General features: G+C 38.2%; 1 protein-coding gene across 4 annotated transcripts in view; it reads left to right on the top strand.

The window, feature by feature from the left end:
• The first annotated feature begins 2331 nt into the window (after positions 1–2331).
• The window catches only part of LOC149157588 (aspartic proteinase 36-like), a 39298-nt gene continuing 16185 nt past the window's right edge, over positions 2332–25444 (top strand). Inside the window, exons 1-8 of one of the 4 annotated variants that reach the window (XM_089435883.1) lie at positions 2332–3574; positions 3682–3811; positions 4809–5056; positions 5229–5456; positions 7730–7892; positions 7975–8048; positions 8186–8279; positions 8515–8599. In XM_089435883.1, the coding sequence (XP_089292009.1) occupies positions 3237–3574; positions 3682–3811; positions 4809–5056; positions 5229–5456; positions 7730–7892; positions 7975–8048; positions 8186–8279; positions 8515–8599 (1360 nt within the window). In that variant the 5' untranslated portion in view covers positions 2332–3236. The remainder of the gene's footprint in view (positions 3575–3681; positions 3812–4808; positions 5057–5228; positions 5457–7729; positions 7893–7974; positions 8049–8185; positions 8280–8514; positions 8600–25444) is intronic. The other 3 variants (XM_089435884.1, XM_089435885.1, XM_089435886.1) reach the window with 3 other exon arrangements.

The following is a 25444-nucleotide window of genomic DNA, read 5'->3' as shown; positions in this document are numbered from 1 at the left end:
TCCTCATCCGCGTGTAATCATGATAACCTCAACCTAACGGTTGCCCTGCGTCATAATTGTTATTGTTACGCAAAGTCAAATTTATTTGTTGTATGTTTCAACCTGACATCAATATCAAAATCAAGCAACCTACTTGCATATTCATCTTAATCTTTCACCACCTCTTCACCACTTGACTTTCCACAGACAAAAGCATTTCAAAGTTATTACGTGGAGTGACGAAATTAGCCCTATAACACACACACGCTCAATATTTATATTTTGAAAATGACACATAGGATCACCGTCATCAATCACAGGGCCCCACTTATTTTGAAAATCACACATAGGATCACCTTCATCAATCGCAAGCTCTCACTTCAGCACGAGAATGTCGTTCCATCGCATAATCATAATTTCTAATGTATTTAATAATAAATAAATAAAAATATTCTTTCTCTTATGTTTTTGTTGGTTAATGCTCATATTATTAATTAATAAAAGTTTATGCCAGTGGTTTGAGGAATTTATGTTTTTATTGTAAATAAATACCGCAGTTTTTAGATTTTATAATAGAATTTTAATTGAGAAAATTGAAAAATAAATCTTGAAATTAAAAAATAATAAATATGTTTAGTTTTAATTTTTAAATATATTTATTTAATTTAAATTTAATAAAAATAATTATAAATTTATTTTATTAATATATAAAATAATTAAATGATTTTACAATATTTATATATTTATGGGGAATATAATAGTAAAATTGTCAGTGATTTATTATTCTATCATAGTTAAATAACATATGAAGTGGATGTTTATAATATTATGGAATTTAGTTTTTATAGATTATTATTATTATTATTTTGATAAGTTTGATAGTATTACATTCTCTTTATATCTAATATATTATTCTGATTAGAGAAGGGAATTGAATTGGTGAATTCACATCAAAGAGTACCTTAACATAACACTGACCATCATCTATCCAAGACCCCGTAAAATTTTGATATATTATTATTAGTAAAATTGAAAATAATTTTTTTCCATATATATATTTATATAACTTTTTTAATTATATATCTTTAATTTAATAATTTTTAATGATAAACTCATAATTTTTTTTAAAGATTTTAAAGATCTTTGAATTGTTTGTGAAAATAATTTCCGCAAAATCACATAATGTGGTTCATCGTCAGGACAAGTTGAAGATCCAATCTGCGCGATAAGTTAAATAGGAACAACAGGCCATTCCAACAGCTATATTTTAATGAGTAACGGATAAACATGACCTCTAACGGCTAGGTTTGACCAAGGCCCAAGGGGAGGGATCAAGGTTGATAAAAAACTTTTAATTAAATTATTTATATTGTTAATAATATTATTTTTTATGTGATTTTGCTGAAATTATTCTCACAAACATATTATGGATCACAAAGTCTAAATTCTATAATAGATCTTTGAATTATTTGTACAAATATTTAATAGTTTTGTAAAGAAAAAAACATCATTAACATATATTAAAAAAGATAATAATGATTACTCTTTATAGATATAAATATCAAAATGAATGAAAAAGAAAAATATTATTTCTTGATATCAATATTATAATTATATCAAATGAATGAAAAAAATACATTATTTCTTGATATCAATATTAAAATTAGTTATGAGTGTATTATTATTATTTTTAGTTTAATAACAATTTCTTCCTAAAATTTAATTACCTTTTTTAAAATCTATCTCTTATGAATATTTTTTTAAACATGTAATTAAAAACTATATCATAAATATTTTTTAAAGGTGTAATTAAAAACTATATCATGTAATTTTTAAAAATAAATTTATCCTGAACTTTTTAGATATTTATGTTTCACTATTTTACTATGTCACCGTTAAAAAAACAAAATTCCAAAATTTTGGTTTGAAATAAAATATATGATATACTCAATTTTCTGAAACTAGAACATATTTCTCTTTATTCTAACCTAAAACGCATGAAAAATAAGCATAAAACTGTGGCTGCTTCTCAAGCTGCTAAACTTTCACATAGAAAAGACAGAAAAGTAAAGAAGTCAAAACTTTAAGTAGTGATGACCTACCTAAAATCCCTATTATCTTATTGAAATTGCCAAAATGATAGCATTAAAAAGATAAATGAATAATTTACAAAGTTGAAAATACTTAATGACTTACTTTATCTTTTATAAGATAAAGCCCTTATTATTCCGTGAAGTACAAATAAAAAATTAATAATAATCGATGATGATTCGAATACGTGATTGGACCAGTTTATTTATTTCAAAATCACTTTCCCTCTTCTATCTTTTCCATTTTCTCCACTGGCCTCAACTCGGCTCCCCTGCGGAATGTGTGAACAGTTGTGTGTATTTTTTTAAAATCAGTTTTGCCATTTAAGTTGGCCCCAGCACCTTTACTTTAATGGTCGGTCGGGGCAACTAGCTTTACCATCTCCCCACCTAAGTTCCACTGGCGTCTTCCAATTTTAGTGGAGACTGGTAATCTGATGAGCGGTTGGCAGAGTTTGATAGTTAGTAGGTAGCATGTCTGGATCTTGAGCACCCACGGCTCTGGTTTTTCCTTTCCCGGAAATACACAATGACGTGAATGAGAGCGGTAAGTTGAGAAGTTGGTGTCTGCCATTAAATTAGAAGTGGATTAAGTCGTAATCAGTCGCCGCTAAAGAAGAATCGAACAACGGCACAGGTAAAGCCACGTAAGCCATTCGCTGACGTGTACATTTTGACAGGCCCTGCAACGACGAGGTTGGCCACTGGCCGGCCCTAACCTGGCAGTGCCCGTGGCGGTTCACGGTTTAAGTATCAAAATCAGGAGGGAGGGATGGAGCCATTTTTCCTGCCTGATATCCACGCCACTTTGGCGTGCACTTTTTTTATATGAATTTGGAGCAGGAAGTTGGTCAAATATTCTTAATATATATATATAGCTGTGTGTTGTCGCTGCTTTTCTGGAAGAATTCGGCACTGTCGAGACGTTTTTCACCGAATTTGATCGCCTCTTCTTGTTCAAATTCAAAGCGCCGGCTCATATTGAATTCAACGTCAATCTCAGCTGCGCCACCAATTCTGTCGAGAACCGCAATTTAAGAGTCTAACAACCCCGCGGAATCGAACTCTTCACCATTTGCATATTGTTCCGGTTTTATCCTGGATTTCCCGCGCAGCTCAGACTGGGTTTGGGCCATGGAGATTTCGTAGCATAAGCGCATTGCATAAATGGAGAAATCGACCAGGTACCCGATCCACCGCAGGAGGCCACATAATTTCCCGAAAAAACCGGCCTTAAGTAGCCTGACAATTATTATTTTAATAGTTACAGTAATAAATGCTTTCGGTCACCTAGCCTCTGGAGCTGCTTATAGCGTTGTGAAGTTGCAGCATCTTTATGCCAACCGGGAAGGTTCCAGCTCTGCAAATAACGGCAGAGGAATGAGTAGCGAGCATTTCGAAATGCTTAAAGCTCATGACAGAGCAAGGCATGGGCGTATTCTCAACACAATTGTGGATTTTACTCTGCAGGGCACAGCGGATCCTTTTGTTGCCGGGTGGGTAGGGTAATAACTGAATTTCAAGCTTTTTCCTCTTTCGTTCCTTGAATTTCAGTTTTGGTGTTGAGCAGTGGTTTGGCACTCACACGTATTTTTTTTTTGGCTGCGCACAGTCTGTACTACACCAGAATTGAGCTGGGCACGCCACCCAGGCCATATTATGTTCAAATCGACACAGGGAGTGACATATTATGGGTGAATTGCAAGCCCTGTAATGCCTGCCCTTTAACAAGTGGTCTTGGGGTAAAATCCGTATTCCTTCCTGCAATTTCAAATTACAGCTTTCTTTTTTTCTGAGTTCAGGCTTCTGTGATTCATAATGTTTTGAGGTAATTTTTCTGGATTAATCACGACGAGCAATATTGACTTCTAGACATCCTTTATAGACATCCTTTTGGTTGTAAAAATGGGTTTTTACCAGGACTCTATTTAAAATTTAGAGGGCGGAACCTAGTAATCCTACTGTTTTAAGTTTACTGAATCCTTTTTTATCTTAACTTTTAGTTCACTATCACATTGAAGAGCGCGTTACTCTCTTTGTCGTCTCGGTGAACCAAAGAACCATTGTTTTTGACATATGTATAACTCGCTTTCCTTTCTCAAAATATGATTTTTGACTCTAGAACCAGACTTTACTAAGGATCGGTCCTATTCGCTTGATGTCCTCTGAACTCAAATTTATTTCAAAATCTAATCTTTACACCTAAATAATTGGTCCCCATATCATGAGCACTTTCTCACCTCAAGTCCTGCCAAGCCATGCAGTAGAATATTCACTTTCACTCAGTGTGCAACAAATTTAAATTTTTGTTGCGATAGACTAAGCCTATAGGCCCACCTTAGTACCAGAGGGGTTCAGCTCCAGTGGACTTGAATGAGTCATAGGTTTGGTGCTTGTCCAGTAACTGAAGTTTAAACAAACCGGAAACCATTTTTAGTTATAAACTACTTTGGGTTTTAAAAACTTAGCTTTAGAGTCCAAATAAATACAATGGCTATTTCAACATAAACTTTTATTTTAAGACCTAGTAAATTGATTGGCTGCTCTTCCTTATCTGAAAATTCATTTTCAGAGAAAATATAAACAGGTTATTGCTGTTGCTTTTTGGGTATTAAACTTTTTCTAACTAAAAACTTTGAAAATCCCCTAGGAAGTGAATAGAGTTTTTTATTCTTTTAAAATAATTTAAGTTGACCTGCTTGCATTTCTCAGAGTGACTAATTTCCATTTGGTTTGCAGATCTCTCTTAATTTCTTTGATCCCCAAGGATCATCAACAGCAAGGCCTCTCTCTTGTATAGATTCAAAATGTGTTTCTGCAAATCAAATTTCAGAGTCTGTCTGCACTACTGATCGTTACTGTGGTTACTCTTTTGAGTATGGCGATGGAAGTGGTACTCTTGGTTACTACGTGTCTGATGAATTGCACTATAATCAATATGTAAATCAGTATATGACAAACAATTCTTCTGCCTTGATTACTTTTGGGTTCGTCATTTATATCACTCTTCTCAACAAACGTTTTAAGTTTTTACTTTATTTCTTTGGTTTTCTAATAGCAAAGAAATTGTACTCTTTGAGGCTGCATAATTGAATTGTAAGTATTTGTTGTTTTCCAGTGAATTTGAACCTAGTCCTTACTGATGTCTTCTGTAAACAGGTGCAGCTACAACCAATCTGGTGACTTGACGAAGTCAGATAGGGCCGTGGATGGCATTTTTGGGTTTGGGCAGAATGATCTTTCTGTGGTTTCTCAGCTAAACTCTCAAGGATTAGCACCAAAGATATTCTCCCATTGTTTGGAAGGAGAAGACCGTGGAGGAGGTATCTTGGTACTTGGAGAGATTACAGAACCAGGCATGGTGTATACTCCCATTGTTCCATCGCAGTAAGTTGTATTTCTGGACGGATTTAGTATGATTTCTTTTAAAGCACGTGAATAAATACCATCTTGACTCTTCAGTAACAACTTCAATAAGCTTTAGCTTTTATCCACTTGTTATTCCTGTTGCACATGAAAGTGTTTCTTAGTGATTGGCTGTCATTAGTTAAAATTCTTTGATGTGATACGACTTCATGCATGAAGTGTGCCAAGACCAGTGCATGTTGATCTTCTTGGGGTCTCGGAGCTGCAGTTACCTTAATTCTCATGGAAGGAAATATTTCTATTGTTGATGTTTAAAATGGAAGTGATTGTAATTTGTAATGATGACATTCTTTGCACTCCAGCATTGCTTTAGCATGATTTTGGTCTTGAAATTATAGTTGCAAGGAAATTTTAAAATATTTCTCTGCAATGATGTGTTCCAGAACACGATGATATGATAATTGAAGTCCCTGCAACTATTTGGGGGACGATTTGATAAATAATTCACCAAACAAAAAACTAGTGAAGGTGCCTGTCCGATGGACGGTTGCACATTTTCCTTTTACGTCATATTATGTTATTCAAGATAGCCTAAGTTTTTTATTAGAAATGTTGCTAGATGTTGGAAATTAATTGAAATTCCTTTGTTTAAAGTGGAATTCTTGAATCTAGCATATACATTTGAGAAAAGAGTGTCAAGGATACTGGTTTCAGTATTCCAACATTTACATTGGACAATACTGAATGTGGCGTGGATTCCGCATTTAAATGTTCCTGGAACATTCTCAAAGCTGGGTAGCATTTCTATGCAAGAAATATACTTGATTTATCATGATAGATATCAATGTTCCTGCTTTTCATTTTATAATTTGTTCCAATTTTAGTGACTAGAAGTCACATAGCCATACATGGTTCTATCTTTAATTTGATCTTGTAGTATTTCTGAATGAATCAATATTAAAATATATCTCCATAACTGAACCTGAATGAATGCATAGGCCCGATGTTTTAAGTTTGACCGATTTTAGGAGTCTCTTCAATGGAAGAAGTTGGTGTCTGAAGCTAATAAATTTGCCTCCACTGTGACCGTAAGGTTATGACATAGGTCATTACTGGAGTTCTTGGTTTTCTTTGAATCTTTGGCCAATTTGTCATTTGCAGTGTCACATCACAATGTATAACTTTTTAGTGCCAAATTCAGAGTAAAATACTCTCTGAAATACAAATAAAATAGAGGTTGAAAAATTAGCATTCTAATTATGTCTAAACTTTAGGTACCTAGCTGCAGCAGCAGAAGTTTGAAATGACAGTGTCCGACCTTCAACTCAACAAAATATTTGAAGATGTGTATTCTAATCATGATTGGAGGACATTGAAGCAATCAATGCAAGTTTGATCATTACATGCATAATTATGTTGCTTCAATCAGGGTAAAATTAAACAAAAAGTATTGTTAATTGTCAAATATCATTTTAGTGAAAGTTAGTCTGCTCGGTATTAGTAGACGCAGAGTCATCGAACTCAGACTTGGTAAGCCTTCAAATGATGACTTGGTTAAGACTTGGCGAACAAACTTGACCAAATAAAAAATACATAAAATATTTAAAATTAATTTAAAATTTTCATATACATCGATGTAAATACAAACATTTACATCAAATACATGGAATTTAAGTTTTGGGATATGATACTTAAAGATTGAAGCTCTAAATGGATTTCCGTGTCCAAAATCATTAAATGACAAATTATAATCTAATGAGTACAATACTCTGTCATGAGTCATCACTCTTCTAGAGCATCAGCTTCGGTTGAATCCTCAGGACTGTCCTGAGGATCAGTCTCTGCAGCTGCTTTACTCCCCTCTTGAGGGCCTGTTCCTAAAGGTACAACACCTGACTCATCCACCTCCGGTGGGTTAAGTGGCTCCAAGTCCAATTAACTGCAGTTGCCCTTTAGGATTTACAGGGTTTACTGGTTCAGAACTGGTTTGGTCAAAAACTGGTCTAACTCAGCTGAGTGAACTTGGCTCGGCCAAGTTTGATAACATTAGCATATGTGAGTTATTACACTAGAAGTTTCAAAGACTTCTCTCAGTATGAAGCATCAATAAGCATTCAAACTTTTTTGAAGGGTTTCAACTTTCAAACTGGCTGGCAAGGTTTCTTATATATTTGGCATTTGCACATGTTTAACAACATGATCCTATTTTATGGGTTTGGTCTATGTAAGCAGGATACTAAGAGGCTGCTATTGCTTGTCACAAGGCGATTGACTTTGTCTTGGTATATTGTCAGGCCTCATTACAATCTGAATCTTAAGGGGATTGCTGTCAATGGGCAGCAGCTTTCCATTGATCCTCAAGTATTTGCAACAACAAACAATCGTGGAACAATTGTTGATTGTGGTACTACACTAGCATATCTTGCAGAGGAAGCTTATAATCCCTTTGTCAATTCGGTAAGTACATAATCATTTTATTTTCAATTTTACCAGTGCATTCAAATTTTACTAATTTATGACTAAATCAAATTGTATGCAGATTGCTACCGCAGTATCGCAATATACACAACCGTTTATTTTGAAAGGAAATCCATGTTTCTTGACGGTTCATAGGTTTGTGAGATCATGTCCATATAACTGATAAGGGGCCTTTATTCTCTTTGTTTTGGTGGGTCTGCCATTGTGGTAGTAAAATCTTTCTGTTTTGTAATAGTGTGCTGATTTTTCTGAACTGATTGCTCTTCTGTCAGCATCGATGAGATATTCCCCTCTGTTACACTCTACTTTGAGGGTGCACCCATGGACTTGAAGCCTAGAGATTATCTTTTTCAACAGTTATCGCCTGTAAGAACTGTATCCTTGTTTTCTTCATGTTTACTCTGAAATGAAATTTGAAAAACAGGAATGCTTTGACTTTACAATTTTAAATTTAAAGTATATACATTACATAGTTTACAATGTACATACATAGGTGCCACCATTAACCAACCCTTGCTATTATAATGTAACTTTCAATTATAAATAACAGTAACGGGGGAGCAAATCAACCACTGATCTAAAACTGAATTTGATTTTGTAGCAGGATACGAGTCCTGTATGGTGTATAGGCTGGCAGAAGAGTGGACAGCAAGCAACGGATAGCTCAAAAATGACAATATTGGGAGGTTAATTGGCATGCCCCTATCTCCCCTTCCTCTAATTTGTTTGCTCATCCCACTAGAAGGATTCCGTGTTGAATTTCTATTTTATGCCTGTGCCCTTTATTTCGTAGATCTTGGTTGTGTCATTGCAGGTGGATGTAATGTTATAACTTATAAGCTAAGCCATCTTTATTTTTTGTTGTTTTTTGAACACGTGTTGTAATTGACATCCTTCTTTGATTCTGTAAATGGACTCATTGGTTGTTTTTAGAGAATCCTTATTATGCTCCAGTCATCTACTTTGAGATATATGTGATAATTTAGTATGGTTAAATTTATTTACTGTGCAAGAAGTTTTAGCAGAGTGATAAATGCTTTGCATGCTTTCTTGAAACGGATATATAATGACCTCTTCCCAATTTTTTCTATTCATTGCAAGTTCACTTAATGTGAACTTCACAGTCTCTCTTGTAAAATCGTAGTTAGGATGTCACATCAAACAATTGAATGTTTTAATTTGATAAACTGCAATTAAACAGTCAACATATGTTTGTCTAGTAAAAAGTCTAAAACTATGTTTTTTTTTGGTTATTATTTTTTTTAATCTTTTTTTTGTTTTTGGTATAAAATAATTTATATTACTGTGGCTTGTATAGCTAAAAATATTTACATTACACACAGGTTCTGAGGCTTTGGAGAGTCGCCTCATTCTTATATTTTAACATCCTTCTTTCTGAAGGTTTGACTTTGAAATATCTGGAGTACTAAAATTTCACTGTTCGAAACAAAATGCTGCTGCTGTAGGGCTACAGCTTTGAAAACCATGCCTGAGCTCTGGACTGAGTTAACATTAAGCCCAAATACAAATAAATCATTTGACTTGTAATGTTGACTTTTAGGCTCAAATGAGTGACTCTGACTTTGACACGGTTGATCTCCAAAATTAAGATAAGTCTATTTATATATCTCCATCTGTCTATATATGTGTGTGTGTATTCTTCGTCGTGCATTTTCTGGGAAAACCCACCAAGCACTTCCATCTCTCTCTCTCTCTCTCTCTCTATATATATATATATATATATATTCTTCATCATGCATTTCCTGGGAAAACCCGCCCAGAACTTCCCCTCATTCTGGGGATGGTAACTAGGTTAAACCGGATTATGTAGAAGCTTGAAATATTAGTCAACAATGCATGTCAGCTGTGGGAATTGAACCTGGGTAGGGAGTATAACACTCCTCTCAACTGCCCGGGCTTCATCAAAACACTTGAGAACTTGAACATTTAGTCTTGAAGCATGCAGAGATCAGAGATTATATAGTTTTCTTAATGATATGGGGATGATAGAGTCTATTTTTATGTGATAGATTTGTTCTTGCTCCTAGTTATTCAATGTTGCATATTTTAATAATAGAAGGGACACAGCTTTTATCAGGCTCTTTAGCAATATTACTGTACAGAGTTGCTGCTTATTTGCATTTGCTTCATCTTCTCCTGTCTTTGGGATTAATTCTCAAAAATTGCGTTTAACTGAAAATGGGTATGTATCATGGGTTTGAATTCTCAACTCTAACTAGGTCAATAGGCAATGTGCAAGCCAAAATTGAAAGAGTTTTTGAAAAACACAGACGTAACCTATTTGTGAACAAGGGATCACTGGAAAATGACATTATTCTAAGATCTAACTTCTACTTGTAGGTATCCAGTTTAGTTTTCAAAGCTCGCTGTTGCAAAGCTGGAAAATGGTAGATGTTTTCTATATCGCTGAGAAGTTGGCTTTTTGGTTTGAACCATTTAATATTTTCATAGCATGTTCTCATAGAATTGTTCTTTGAAGAAATTTAAGTGAAAATTGTGCTGTCACGGCATATGATGAAATTCACCAATAGGTGATGCTATTTTTTGGAGAAAATCAAATCTAGTTATTACAAAGAATGCTATTATAGATGTTGGACTACAGAAGATGAAAGAATAAGCGTGAATACTTTTCATTAATCAGAGATACATATAAATATGATGTTTACGACTGTTGGGTTCATATTCCAAGGTTTCTTGGACTCCCATCGATGGTCCATAATACATATTCCTCTCTGTAACCCTTATGATTATGTGTCTAACATTCCCCCCCTTAATCCAAAGGGGTGTATGTGAGTCCATCCAAAGACATTAGGACAGCTGCCACTGGTTGAATGTGCTCTTTGAATCTAGTGGTTTAAGGAAGACCACAAACCAAATGCGTAGCAGAAGTCAAAGTATTCTACTGAATGGTGGTTTAAGGCTGACCACCAACTTTGGAAATCACTTCTAACGCTTTGCAGTTCTCGGAACATTTTCAAATTTGGCTAGAAGTTGATGTCTTCTACTGATTGGAAGTGTTCACAATTGGTGATTTGAAGATGACCACAAATTATTGGAACTTGACTCTAAGGCTTAGCAATTTGCGGAACATTTCCTGATTTAGCTAGAAGTTGATGTCTTCAGCTAATTGGAAGTGCTCACAAATGGCGATTTGAAGATGACCAAAAAATATGAATGCAAACTAATGTCTAGCAGACACTGCAATTCTTCTACTAAATGGTGGTTTCAGTTAGACCACAAACCGAGTCATGCTCATGGCTTTGAGTTTGGATGCAACTCTTACTCTAACTCTAGGTTTGAGGCTCTGGTTCTAGATGTAGCTCAGGTTCCCTTGTACATGCTTGATTGATAGGGCGTCAAAACTAGAAGCGTCACTGTGAATTACCTATATCAATCCCTGCTTCTCAGATACAAGGTGAGAAAACAAAATTCTTTCCACAATGCTCACATGGATGAAGATAAAAAACTATGCTCCTCCATGTGGCCAACTCTATGATGGTGTCGGCTTCTACAAAAAATGCACCCATTTACAATGCAATTTAACACCATTCTAACTCTCAAAACTTTGTCATTCCTCGCATTCAAGCTCAATCTGGAATCCTAGAACTTGATCCTAATCCCTATTCCTTTAGACTTTGTCAAATAGGGCAGAAACTCTAGTCCATCCCTTTGAACAACTTTCATCGTGACATCACGTAGATAACTCTACCAAAGCTAAATCTAATTCAACTTCACCTTGATCTGGGGCTATCTCCCAAATGGAGGAGATTATCAACTTTTGACTCATGCAATACCTCTAAGGAGAAAAGAAAGACAATAAAAGGAAACTTTGGGCTAGTTTTATTCCTCATAAGGAAAGAAATGGCCTAGGTCTATGTTCAAATACAATATTTGATTAATAAATTTCTTAAAGTGGTAATTGAGATAAAAGTTATGCCCTTGCTGTAGAGATTCCATATGCATGCCAACGATGCATGCAAGCCCAAGTCACTTGACAAGAGGACACAGGACACGTAGGGCACAAAAATATGAGTATCTGACACATGACACAACGATCCCCCCCCTCCCCACTCCCGGAATAGGACGTAGATGACACATTATATATTATATATTAAAAATATAAAACATTAGTGAACTATGCATAAATATGAAATATATAAAACATTTAGATGATGATGATACAAATTCAATACACAACTAATGCATATAACCAAAATAGCATTGAGTGCAAATGCAATCCATCTTTGAACCAAAAATACATCAACAAAGAGGCCCTAAATGGCCTATATAGTCCAAAAAAATCATGCTACAACAAATAACTAGTACTATATATCATCAAAATCATTGCCTATATTGGGATCCTCATCATCAACATCACCCTCTAAGCATTAAAATAAGATAGAAAAAAATTAACATGTCAAATCGAGATTTTGTTTGAGTGATGGGTGCATTTTTACTATGGTCGTGATAGAGGAGTTCAACAATCTATGCCACCGACATCAAGGTACATAGAGGGTTTGGTCCTTTTAATTAAATTCTAGTTCCATATCCCCATACATGACAAACTGCGATGGAAACGTTGTAATCCTTGTTGAGAATTCAATAGGGCAATGAATATGTTAATTCTCTCTAACTTGATAACTGTTTGTGTTACCTTTTACCTTATTAGCTTTGATCCTTATTATTATAATGTGAGATACATCAAACAACTACCAAAACAATAAGAACAGTGACACAGTATATAGGTTGCAAACCAGGGCCAAAACCCCTCCTCTTGAGGGAAAACCCTTAAATCTCTTCTCTTCTTATAGATCCTTCAATTGACGAATACCAAGACCTTGTGACTCAGACAAATACCCTCCAAGATCAAGATCAACTCAGCCTCCTGTTGCAAGAACTTCAACCTCCTACTGTAGATCCAAAATTCTGTCTCCTCGACAATTGTTGCTGCCCCTCTTGAAGACTTCGATCTTCTTCGTATGGCCTCTTCTTCCCTTCGCTTGCCTTTCCTTGAGACTTAGGGTTAGAGAGACACCCTAAGTGACCTTCGCTTGACTTCTTTTCTCTCTTCCTTCCAAGATCGAACCAAAGATAACCCTTGCGCAGAAACCCTAGCTTCGACTTGCACATGGGAGAGAGAACTAGCCCAAGCACTTCGACTTCCTTCAACCTCTTCTTCATCCTTCTTCTTCGACCTCTTCTTGTCCTCTTCTTTGCATAGAATGAGAGATGAGTGAGTGATACTTTGGAGGACGAGTTCCTTTCTTTATATAGGCCTCTTCAAGGGTAGACGTGGCTCTTCACTTAGGCTGACTTGACAACTTCTAGGCCGACTTGGAGGGCATTATGACACTTTAAAGACAAAAATAATTTTTCTTTACAAGATACAATGTGCCCATTGGGGTCTTCAATATATGACAATGACTCTTAGACCAAGGAAAAACCCTAGAAGCACTCAATGGGTGCTTGACCTATAAAATAAAAGAACTTGAACATGAAATCCATGCTCCAATAATAATAATTTCTTTTCATTTTGTAATTTACAAGGATACATTTCGTACTTATGAAGACCGAACCTGGTTACACATTTTTCAACAATCCTCCCAATCCTGAAATATCGAAAATTGTTAAGTTTGTTTGATTTTGTGTGGGATCTAAAATTCTACTTTCTTCATATGAAATCCAATGAGGTTGAAACCACTCTCAAAATCTCGAGTCATTTCATGGTAAGGATGAAAATGAAATATAAAGGAGAATCCTTTTACTTTAAGAATTTAACATTACCATTAATATCATTAGTAGGGCTTGGAAAAATCCACTTCCCAACACTTGGAATCCCTTCTAACATTGCTTGCTTAATTGCCCATAGTTGCACTTCAAAATTTCCGAGAGCTCCAAAATTGTGACTGAATTGCATGAGAATGCTGCAGTAAATCGATTTCAAGATTTTCTTCACAAGACATGTGTCCAAATTTCTGGACACCAGTAGCGCTCGTGTTCGACATGAGTCAAACTTGTGTCAGGTTCGAATCGTGTTAGACATGCAGGATTCAGGACATGTGGGGGGAGGGATGTGTTCAGTGACTTAGATGCTAACTCTTATAATATTTCTTGAAGCGAACCAATACTAAACCGTTTTGTACAGTACAGTCTTGATCTAGGTGGATATTGGTGGCCACCTGCCTAACACTGTTTCTTTCATTTCCTTAATTGTAGCACAATTTACTATTTTTGGTAGTTTTTTGAGTCCTGAACTTCGAAAGCCATTTTGAGGCCCTAAACGACATTTTTTTCTTCTTCTGAAAAACGGACAAACTCGCAGCCTGTGGTAGGGGTTTGCAATCGAAAATTGTAGTCCTCGGATAAATTTTTCTAACGAGGTATTGTACACGTCAAATGTAGATCGTATGCCAAAGTTACGACTCCAGGAAGTTGATGTACCAACTATCCCCAACGAGGTCCACAAACTTTTGCTGCTTCATCTCCTAGGGTTAGGTTTTTGGATGTTTAGGATTTTTCCTTTTTTCTCAATAATAAAAAGGCCTTTGAGACTCATTGTAACACAATTCAAAAGGCATGCATCTGACACATATCTTCTTAGAGATAAGCTACCATCACCCAAGCTAGTTTATTTCCATTCTGCATGTAAACAATTTTCAGTACTTTATTGTTAATGAATTGAAGTTTTGTTTTCGCTGTAGTTCTGTGTTTCTGTTTATATCTGTATTTCATTTCATTTCTTCATAAATCTGGATTAGTGGTATCAGAGCGGTCTACTCTTTCTTTGTTATTCTGTGCATGTCCCCAACGAGGTTGGGGTATAAGGAGTTGGGACTTGAACTCATTGAGCCTTTGCAACATCGTCCCTGCTGACATCGACGACCTCCCATCGTGGAAGAAAAGAAAGACGAGGGAGCAGGAGATCCTATCAAACTGTTTCTCAAAGAAGCCCTTGAGCGGTAAAGGAACGAGATGATGGACAACTTTGCCTAGATCCTTCAGTGGATGCCCATTGACGACAGATCTTTGTCCAACAGTCACTTCGGAGGCGCCGCCCCCTTTAAGGTGCAATTTAACTTTGATATCCCTATATTCGAAGGTCAAATAGGTGCAGATGTTTAGATAAATGGTTGAATCCGCTAGAAGGTTATTTTTCGGTCCATAGTTTCTTCGATAGGGGAAAGATTACTTTTGCACTGCTTGAAGCCGCGTCCCATGTCAAGGACTGGTGGGAAACTTATTGTGAGAAAAGAGTTGAGGAACCCTCTTTGTTTATAGCTGCACCCTCTTGGAACTCTTTTTGAGACGCTGTCAAGGAACAATATTACCTCGTGGGAAGCTATGAGGACAAGTACATACAATGGACCACACTACGACAACAAAGGGACCAAGATGTGCATGAGTTCACAAATATTTTTCATACTCTACGCACAAAGCTAGGTATCAAAGACTCTGAGCAACATCTGGTGCTCAAGTACCGCGACTGTTTGCACAAATACATTCAGGAAGAAATGGAGTTCCTAGACATCTCCTTGCTTGGTGTAGCATACCAATATGCTGCCAAGATTGAACAAAAATTTAAACAAAAGAAGCGCGACTTTGGATTTGCGAATCAAAATTAGGGAAAAAGCACCCCTAAATTGCAGAACAAGGGACAAAGCCAAGGTGGAGCGGCCCAGGACAACCCATCAGAAGCCGCAAGCAAAGAATGGCACCATGAAGACGAAGGACACAAGAAAGTGGTGCGAGTTCCACAAGAGCCCCACTCATAACACAAATGAGTGTCGTGCCAAGCAGTCATTGGTGGCTGAGCTGAAAGCTTCAGAGTTCGATGTATGTTTTGATTTTGAGCCAAAACCTGACAAGGAGAGTGACAAGGGGAAGTAGATTATTGACGCAAAACCCAGTGCCACCGTTGCCACCACCAAGGTTTAGAAGATAGAGCCCGAAGATCTAGAGGAGGGGGAGCATCTCTTCCATTCACAGATGTGGGAGCCAAAAGAACCTCATTTCAGCAGAAGTCGTTAAACAGTTGGCCCTACAAACCACACCACAACCGCAACCATACACTATCAGGTGGCTACACCAAAGATGAGATTTGCGTCAGCCAACATTGCTGCTTTCCCTACAACATCAAGCCCTTCACAGATGAGGTACTGTGTGATGTTGCTCCTCTTGAAGTTTGTGATGTGTTATTATGCCAACCATACTTATGGAAGCGTCATGCTGTGTATGAGTCTAGGCCTCGCACTGTTATTGTTACTTTGGGCAATAAGTTATACATGTTCTTTCTGATTTGCTCTTAATGTAAGGGGAAGATAGTGGCCACATCCATGGCCCCTGGGAAGGGCTCCCCCACGCAATAGAAGTAGGTGGATAAGGTCGTGGAAGAATACTGGGATATCTTCTCCTGCCCGATAGGGTTACCTTTGCATTGTCAGGTCAAGCATTCAATAGATCTGACTCCCAGAGCACCTCTACCTAATGGATCAATATATCATCGCTCCATTCCGAAAAATGAAGAAATTGAGCAACAAATCTAGGAGTTATTGCAAAAGGGGTAGATTAGCCTGATTGTTCTTGTTCAAAAGAAGGATGAAACTTGGAGACTTCGCATCAACTATTGGGCACTAAACAAAATCACTGTTAGGAACTGGTATCCAATCCCACAGATTGATGACTTTCTTGACTAGCTCAAGGGGGCCAATTATTTCAGCAAGATCGATTTGAAGTTTGGCTATCACTAGGTTCCAATAGAACCCACAGATGTATGGAAGACTGCCTTCAAATCCAAGGAGGGCATTTTCGAGTGGTTGGTCATGCCTTTTGGGTTGACAAATGCCCCTGCAACTTTTATGAGGTTGATGGATGACATCTTGTGGCCCTTCACCAACTCGTTCGTGGTTGTATATCTAGACGACATCCTCATCTTCAACAAGAGTTGGGAAGAGCACCTGCAACACATTTGGCAGGTCCTTCAAACCTTGCGGCAACACAAACTATGTGCCAACTTGGAGAAATGCACCTTTGGCATGAGCTAGGTCCAATATCTGGGCTACATCATTGATGAGAAAGGCGTGCATGTGGATCCGGCTAAGATCCAAGTCATTTGGGATTGGCTAGCCTCGACCACTCTAACAGAGCTTCGCAACTTTTTGGGCCTTGCCAATTTTTATCGGAGGTTTGTGTTGGGATTCTCTCATATCACTTGGCCTCTGAGTCAGGTTACCAAGGGCGGAGTGAAAGCAATTTTTTTTTGGTCTGAGTCCCAACAAAAGTCGTTCATTGAGCTGAAGCACCACCTCTGCTCTGCACCTGTATTCACATTGTCAAACCTGCAACAACCATTTGAAATTGAGATAGACATCTCCGACTATGCTATTGGTGAAGTTCTCACCCAACAAGGGGCATCTGGTGGCCTATCACAGTGAGACACTTTTTGATACAATTCAGAATTACCCCACCTATGATAAAAAGACGTATTCTATCGTGTAGGCATGCCGCCAATGGAAACATTACATTCTGGGAAAGGAGACGGTCATCCACACAGATCACCAACCCCTCCAGTTTATTCAGACATAAGGGAAGTTGCAAAACGATCGCCATTAGAAGTGGTCCACATATCCGTAACAATTCCATTTGTACATTAAATACAAGAAAGACAACACCAATCATGTTGTAGATTGCCCTAGTCATCCACCGGTTACAGCACTGACCACTGTTCTCAACTCTTGTGGCCACGAGACCTTTGGAAAATGATCCAGAGTTCACCACTATCAGATGCTAGTGGATGGCAAACAAATTCCAAACTTCCACCTCCAGGACACATTATTATGCTACTTGGGCCACCTTTGTGTTCCTTAAAGTGATTGTGCCAAGTTGATTTGGGAGGTGCACTGCAGTTGGGTCACACGACACTGGTGTAGAGAAAACTATGGCCGTACTCCATAAGTATTTCTATTGGCCAAATCTCTGATAGGATGTTGCAAAATACATCAGATCCTGCACTTCTTGTGCCATCGCCAAGCCAACCATTAAGAATCAAGGCCTGTATACTCCTCTGCCTACTCCTAGCCGGCCCTGAGAATCCATCTCCATGGACTATATGTTTGGCCTTCCTTCTACCAAGCATGGCAATGACCATGTATTTGTGGTCGTTGATAGATTTTCTAAGATGGTCATATTTGCTGCCTGCAAGACAAGTATCACAATAGAAGCCACTGCCAAACACTCTTCTTTGAACGAGCGTGGGTACATTTTAGGATTCCGCAAACCGTTATTTCAAATCGGGATAGCATGTTTCTAAGTGCATTTTGGTCGAGCCTTTGGTCATTGCTGGACACCAAGCTCACCAAGTCGACTGCATTCCACCCCAGACTGATGGCCAACCAGAGGTCGTCAACAAGATGATCGTGCACATACTGCGCTGCATAACTTCAAATGTTTATGAACATGGGATGAGAGCCTTCCCTATGTGCAACACAACTATAACATATCTCTACATAGCTCGATTGGCCATAGCCCCTTTGAAGTGGGCCTATGATTTCAAGCATTATATCCCCTTGATGTTGCATTGCCTTTTGCAACTACACAGGAATACTTTTCCCATGTTTAGTTTGAAGTTGATAAAGCCACCAGGTTTATTGAGCGCATTCAACGCACCCGCTAGCAGGTTCATGACATCTTGGAGAAAGGCAATGCTAATTACAAACAACGACATGATCAACATCGGGTGCCACGTAAGTTTTAGGTGGGAAACAGAGTTTGGTTACATATGTAGAAAGAACGCCTTACTGAGCCCATCAAAAGCTTCGACCACTTCGATATGGGCCTTACACCATCGTCAAGGCTGTGGGAGGCAATGCTTTCGAGCTCAGTATTCCTTCATTCCTTGGCTTTCACCTCGTATTCAATGTGGATTGCCTTTGGCCATACTTTCCACCATTGCTGGACACATCAGACATTGCTGAGTAGTTGACACCAACAAGGCTCAACCCAGACTCCATTGAACAGGCCACCACAGATCGGATTATGGACACAAAGATAAAAAACACTCGCAAATAGAGGATCCAACTGTATCGAGTTGTCAAAGCTGGCCAAATTTTTCACCAGGGCAAGTGGCTCACCAGGGACCAAGTTTAACAAAATTTCCCCATCTCATGGAGGCACTCAACGCAATGGGGACAATTGCTTCCTAAGGGGGGAGGACTAATTTAGGTGGATATTGGTGGGCACCCGCCTATTCCACTTGGACCCCCAACACCGTTTCTTTTCGTTTCCTTAATTGTAGCAAAATGTACTATTTTTGGTAGTTTTTCGGGTTTTGAACTTCCGGAGCCATTTTGAGGCCCTAAATGACGTTCTTTTTGAAAAGCGAGCAAACCCGTAGTCTACGACAAGGGTTTTGCAGTGGAAAGCTGTAGTCCTCGGATAGATCTTTTTAACGAGGTATCGTACACGTCAAACGAATATTGTAGCCAAAGTTACGACCCCGAGAAGTTGATGTACCAACGAACCCCAACGGGGTCCACAAACGTTTGGCGCTTCATCTCCTAGGGTTAGGTTTTTGGATGTTAAGGGTTTTCCCTTGTTTCTCAATAATAGAAAGGCCTTTGAGCCTCATTATAACATAGTTCAAAAGGCATATAGCTGCCACATCTCTTCTTAGAGATAAGCTACCATCATTTGAGCTAGTTTATTTTCATTCTACATGTAAACAATTTTCAGTACTTTATTATTAATGGATTGAAGTTCCGTTTTTGTTGTAGCTCTGTGTTTCTGTTTATATCTATATTTCATTTCGTTTCTTCATAAATTTGGATAAGGTCTACCGCATACTCTGCTCTCATTAAACCTAATTGAATACCAAGACCACAAAGCGCACTGTAGCCATCAGATTTGCATTTTGCACAAATCATATCCTGTTGTCCATAAGAAATATTTCTTACCTTTACCCTTCGCATGTGCACTAAAATACCTTGTCCTTAGGGTCACGACCTTAGCTCACTGAAGTGGAGTGTAGGGGAATCCAAAAACCAGAAAGGCAATTTTACCTTAGCTCATTGAATTAAAGTGTAGGCGAGTCCACAAAAACTAGAAAGGAAATCATTTAATGTCCTGCACTCCATATTTCCAAGCACAAGTTTTATTGTTGTATCCCATGTCCCTAGTCACATGGCAAAAGCTAGTAGTTTTGGTAGCCAGGGAAGTTGTCCAAGCATGAACATAATATAGACAGAGGCTTGTCGAGCTTGATGAACATGGTTGCTGTGTGAAAACCCTTGTTCGAGGTCCAAAAATGGCATCTCGTCCAAGATCCGACCAGACATGCCAACAGGTTTTCACACACAACCCAATAGTTTTGTTCCAAGATAGCACAACAATAAACTTGATGTATATATCAATTCTATACACCAACAACAATCAGATGTGGATGACAATTTGTGTAGTAATGGTTTTGGTGTTGGGATGCTATGGCGTGGAAGAATAACTTGACTTTCTCTTCCATTGAGTGCATGGTAGTGCAATACCTTCTTGAAAGAGCTAACGACACACAAAAGAGGTGACGCAATAGCATTAGGCACCAAGCATATTAGACAAGAGTGGGAGCAAACTTAAGAGAAAAATCAATGCACTAAGATAGGTACCTTAGAACTATGTGCACATAGAGAAATGACCATGCAAAAATGTTAGACTAGAGTAGGGCACAAATTTGACAAGTTGGAGAGCACCTAGGCTTGGCTTTCTTTGATACCACTGTTGGACTATAGATCGGATATGAAAGAATAAACATGGATGCCTTTCATTAATCAGATAGACATATAAATACAATGTTTATCACTGTTGGTTTCATATTCCAAGGTCTCTTCGACTCCCAATGAAGGTTCACATTCCTCTCCATAGCCCTTACGGATTATGTGTCTAACAATAGATACTAGATATAATTTGTATTGAGTCTTGACGTAGTCCTCAACGATGGCAAGGACAAGTCTTTGTCATATTTGGTCTCTAATTTCTTGAATTTCCTTGTGCGTGAATTTATGTGTTATTTTGAACATTTTGTATATTTCTTAATTTCTCATAGTAGACTCTGAGTTGTGCGACCAAGTATGACTCGACTCGTAGTTGAAGGGCTTTCAAGTCTAATCTGATTATAGGTTGTAACTATGTTTTTTTTGAAATAATACACCTTAAATTGTACATAAAACATTTGGGTACAAAGTCAGGGAGTATAACTACCATGTTGCAATGAACTGGCAATAAGGTCAAACTAAGGCCAAGCAGAAATATATTTGACATCATTAATCAACAAAACCTCTTAGATCTAGTTTGAGTTGATACTTTCAAAAGGATTAAAAAAACCTATTAACCTTCAAAAACATATTTACATGATATCTTCTAAAGAGAATAGTGCTTGAGGACTAGATTATAGATAATATAAAATCAATGTCCATGAGTGACGAAAAGAGTATGCCAATGGGACTAGAGAGTACAAACAGTTACAACAAATTGTGGGAGTGTAGAAGGCTACGCTTGAAAGCTAAAAGCTAAAAGATACAAGTGACTAAACAATACAATAAACTTTAAAGTAACAGAAAAAGAGAGCCACTATATATCATAAGGTAGAGTTGTAAAAATAGAGATTTGCAATCACTGGGCATGCTGCATGCCAGTGAATGGCTCCTTGCAAGATTGAAGAAAGTCTGTTCTTGTTGATTTGGGGTAGCATCGGATGTGCTCTAGCCACGAAAATTGGTGGAGAGGCTAAAGCACATGAGATCTCCAATACCCAAAAATGGTTTGGGCAAAATCTAACCGGTTTGGGAAATATTAAAATAATTAATATTTTTAATGGAGTCCCCAAGTCTAAACTTAGGAAAAATAAAATATTAATGTGAATTAATATAAAACTGTGTTAGAAGATTCCAAAAGTCATGATCAAGCTAGAGTTAATCTTAGCCGTTGATTAGGGACTTAATCTCGGCCGTTGAATTGTCAACGAGAAAAGTATAAGAGGAGGCTTGAGGGCCACTTGGAGAAAACACCAGAGTGATTTGTCATTCATTTTGCTAGAACGGGGTTGCTAAGCAAAAGTGAATCAGTGATCAGTAGTGAGGGGCAGTGAGTATTGGACATAGAGGCAAAGACAGTGCCAAGAGACCAGCATAGAAGCAGAGAGCGAGAGCAACAACTAGAGCAGGCCATGCAAAGCGCAACAGAGACAGTGCAGAGCCCAGAAGGACTGCATCATCCATGCAGAAGGCAGAGGGAGTGACGTAGAGGGTCCCAGAGGCTACGTAGTGCCTCAGAGGGATGACGCAGAGGGTCCTGGGGCTGACAAAGTGCAGTAGGAGGTTGACGCAGAGGCCAGAAGGGTCAGCGCTGAGATTCAAAGTCGCTGGGGAGGGTTTTGTGGGACAGGTTTTCTGAATACCTGTTTCCGCATAGAGAGGTATTGTTGCCGTGTATTTTTCTTTGTTGGGTGAGTCGTTTAGGCACCCAGTTGTACTCAAGGAAATACTGCATAATAATAAACCCTCAGATAGCTGCACCGGTTTACCGCATTGGGTTTTTTCGGGGACATTAGTCCAAAAACAACGGTGTCGCTTGTGTGCTTCTTTTGTTTCCTTCAGTTGATGATCTGTAATGTGTTGAGCATGTACGTGTATTTATTTTCCGTATTTACATGGTGAATAACTTGTTAATTAATCAGTACAAGTAGGCAAAAATAAATCTGAAAGTACATGAAGGGTTTCTAACGGTTAGACTTAGAAATTCCAACAGTTCTGAACTGTTTTCCATCACTATTTGGCACAAGGGGTGTTGGACTATTTCTACTTTACCACACTGGAGGTTGTCATCTATAAAAATGATCTTGGCTATTGTGGATTCAGTGGTCAAGCAACAAGTCTTGCCACTAGTAGAGGTTACTCTCTTAGTTCAACTCAGAAAATGATCATAAGGTAAGATAATTTTATTAATGTTGAGTGAATAATAACAAAGTTCATCAATGGGATGCCAAAGTACAACCATTTTAAATACACGATGGGAGTGTGATAACTCCTCCCAAGATCACTCTTGATAATTTTGTCAATGTCCACGAATGACCAAAAGAGTAGGTCAATGGGACTAGAGAGTACAAACAATTACAACAAACTGTGGGAGTGCAGAAGGCTACGCCTGAAAGCTAAATGCTAAAAGATTCAAGTGACTAAACAATACAATAAAATAATAGAAAAGAGAGAGCCACTATATATAATAAGGGCACCATTTGGCACAAGGGAACTCCCAAAAGATGTGTTTCATTGTTTCTATTTTACCACACTGGAAGCACTCGTCATCTGTAAAAACAATTTTTGCTAGTCTGGATTTAATGGTCGATTGGAAAGTCTTGCCACTAATAGAGTTTACTCTCTTAGTACTACTTAGAAAATGATCATAGATAAGATAATTTTACTAATGTTGAACAAATAAACACAAAATTCATCAATTGGATTCAAGGTATACGCATTTTAAATACACAAGAAGAGTGTGACAACAATTCCTAACACTACTCTAGATAATATTATCGGTGCCCATAAGTGACCAAAAGTGTAGGTCAATGGGATTAGAGAGTACAAACAATTACAACAAACTGTGGGAGTGTAGAAGGCTACACTTGAAAGCTAAGAGTTAAAAGATACAAGTGACTAAACAATACAATAAATTAACAGAAACGAAAGGGCCACTAGTAGAGGTTATTCTCTTAGTACTATTCAGAAAATGATCAACAACTCCTAACAATACTCTAGATAATTTTATCAATGTCCATGAGTGACCAAAAGAGTAGATAAATGGGACTCAAGAATACAAACAATTACAACAAACTATCAAAGTACAACGATTTTAAATACACGATGGGAGTGTGATAGCAATTCTTGTCCTAAGAATACTCAACACTCTACTAAAAGCGTGAGAGGGGCTAACTAACTAGCTAACATAAATAAAGGCTAGAAAAGTAGTGCAGATACAAAACCATGTTGAGCATAGGGAGAAGATGTCAAGGCACGATGGAACTAGAAGCAAAGTCAGGGGAGAGGGAGGAAGAAGAGGGCTCTCCATTAGAATCATTAATCACCATGATGGGGCTCACGCTTTTCTTATGATGTCGTTTGTAGAATCCTGGGAGGAGCCCTAGATCGAAGAGGTTTATTGCTCCTGAAATTCAAGGCTGAGGGGAAGAATCTCTAAACGGAACAATAGCTTCTTAGGAAGACTTGGGGAGTAGAATGTTGTATACAGTGAGTCCAGCTCTGGGATCTCCTAGAGTTGATCCATTTGCTGGTCTGGTGGGATCTGGTTCTGGAATTGGATCTCCTCAAAAGTCTAGAGGAGTTGGTTAACCTGTCAAGGGTAGGAGTCGAGAAGTCCAAGTCTTACTAGTCTAATGTCTGGACTCTGAAGTGATCTGTGCCTTTGCCTACCACCAGCAGACGAGACAATGTGTAATGTCCCTAAGTAGGAATGTGAGTGATATTAAGTGAATAAATAGTGCAACAACATATAAAAATAAAAACACGCATTAGACATCCATGAAAACGCTGCAAATCAGGAACTGCTGAGCCATATTATTAAAAATCAGAGGGCTAGATACAATATGAAATGGAATGGTGCACTTGAGCTTGTCTCAAAGGACAAGCTTGACTAAACCCAGGGGAGAAATAACTGAGCTGAAGATTGCCTAGCAGCTGCCCCACTCTGCACTGTGCTGCCCTGCTGAACTTTGACCTACTGGAATGTGCCCAAAAACTGCCCAGAAAATTATATCCTTTCAACCCTGGACTCCTTGGACAAAACCTAGAAAAACCCAGAAGGAAATCTTGCTGGTTTTGACTTTGGATTTTCGGCCTCCTTGGAGCCTCTCCCCAACTTCTACTGCCAAATTTGACTTGCAGGAAACAACTTGCCAATCCCTCTGTGAACACCTCTGAAATGTTGGTTTCACCTATGCTATCCAACTCCTTGCTCCTCAGATGGCTCTTGGCCAAGATGAATTCCTCTCCCAAGCCCCACAAAATTGCTGCTACAGGCCTCTACACAGTCCCTCCCAGAAATTCGTACAACTGATGCATTGGTCTAGCTGGCTGCAAATCCCAGTGAAAATGTCCTCAACAAGTAGCCTCCTCAGCTCCCGGAACTCCCAACAAGCAATGAACCTCCTTGTTGGCTTCTAACTCCTCTTGCGTGTTTTTGGCTGCCCAGGAAATATGTAGTTCCCTTTTTTGCGCTGCTGGCTGAAGTGTGTGACTGTGCTGAACTCCCTGAAAATCTTGTGGAACAACCTCCCTAGGGCAGGCACGGATGGTCCCCCGAAGAAGAGGTTGAATCTCCCGCATGAGAGATTCGTGGCTAAACAACCAGTAGACTCGCTAAGCAGTAGAGCGTACAAAAGTGTGTTTGTTTGCAAATGTTCAAGATAGTCGAAAATGAGAGCTGATCCTCCTTTTATCACCTTGGGTCCCCTTAGCCTC

The sequence above is a fragment of the Pinus tabuliformis genome, chromosome 5_2 (genome assembly GCF_031772625.1).
Source record: "Pinus tabuliformis cultivar Carrire ecotype Pingquan chromosome 5_2, CPIR1, whole genome shotgun sequence".
NCBI classification, from domain to species: Eukaryota; Viridiplantae; Streptophyta; class Pinopsida; order Pinales; family Pinaceae; genus Pinus; species Pinus tabuliformis.
Note: the sequence above shows the minus strand (reverse complement) of the source record. Positions and strands in the feature narration are given on the sequence as shown.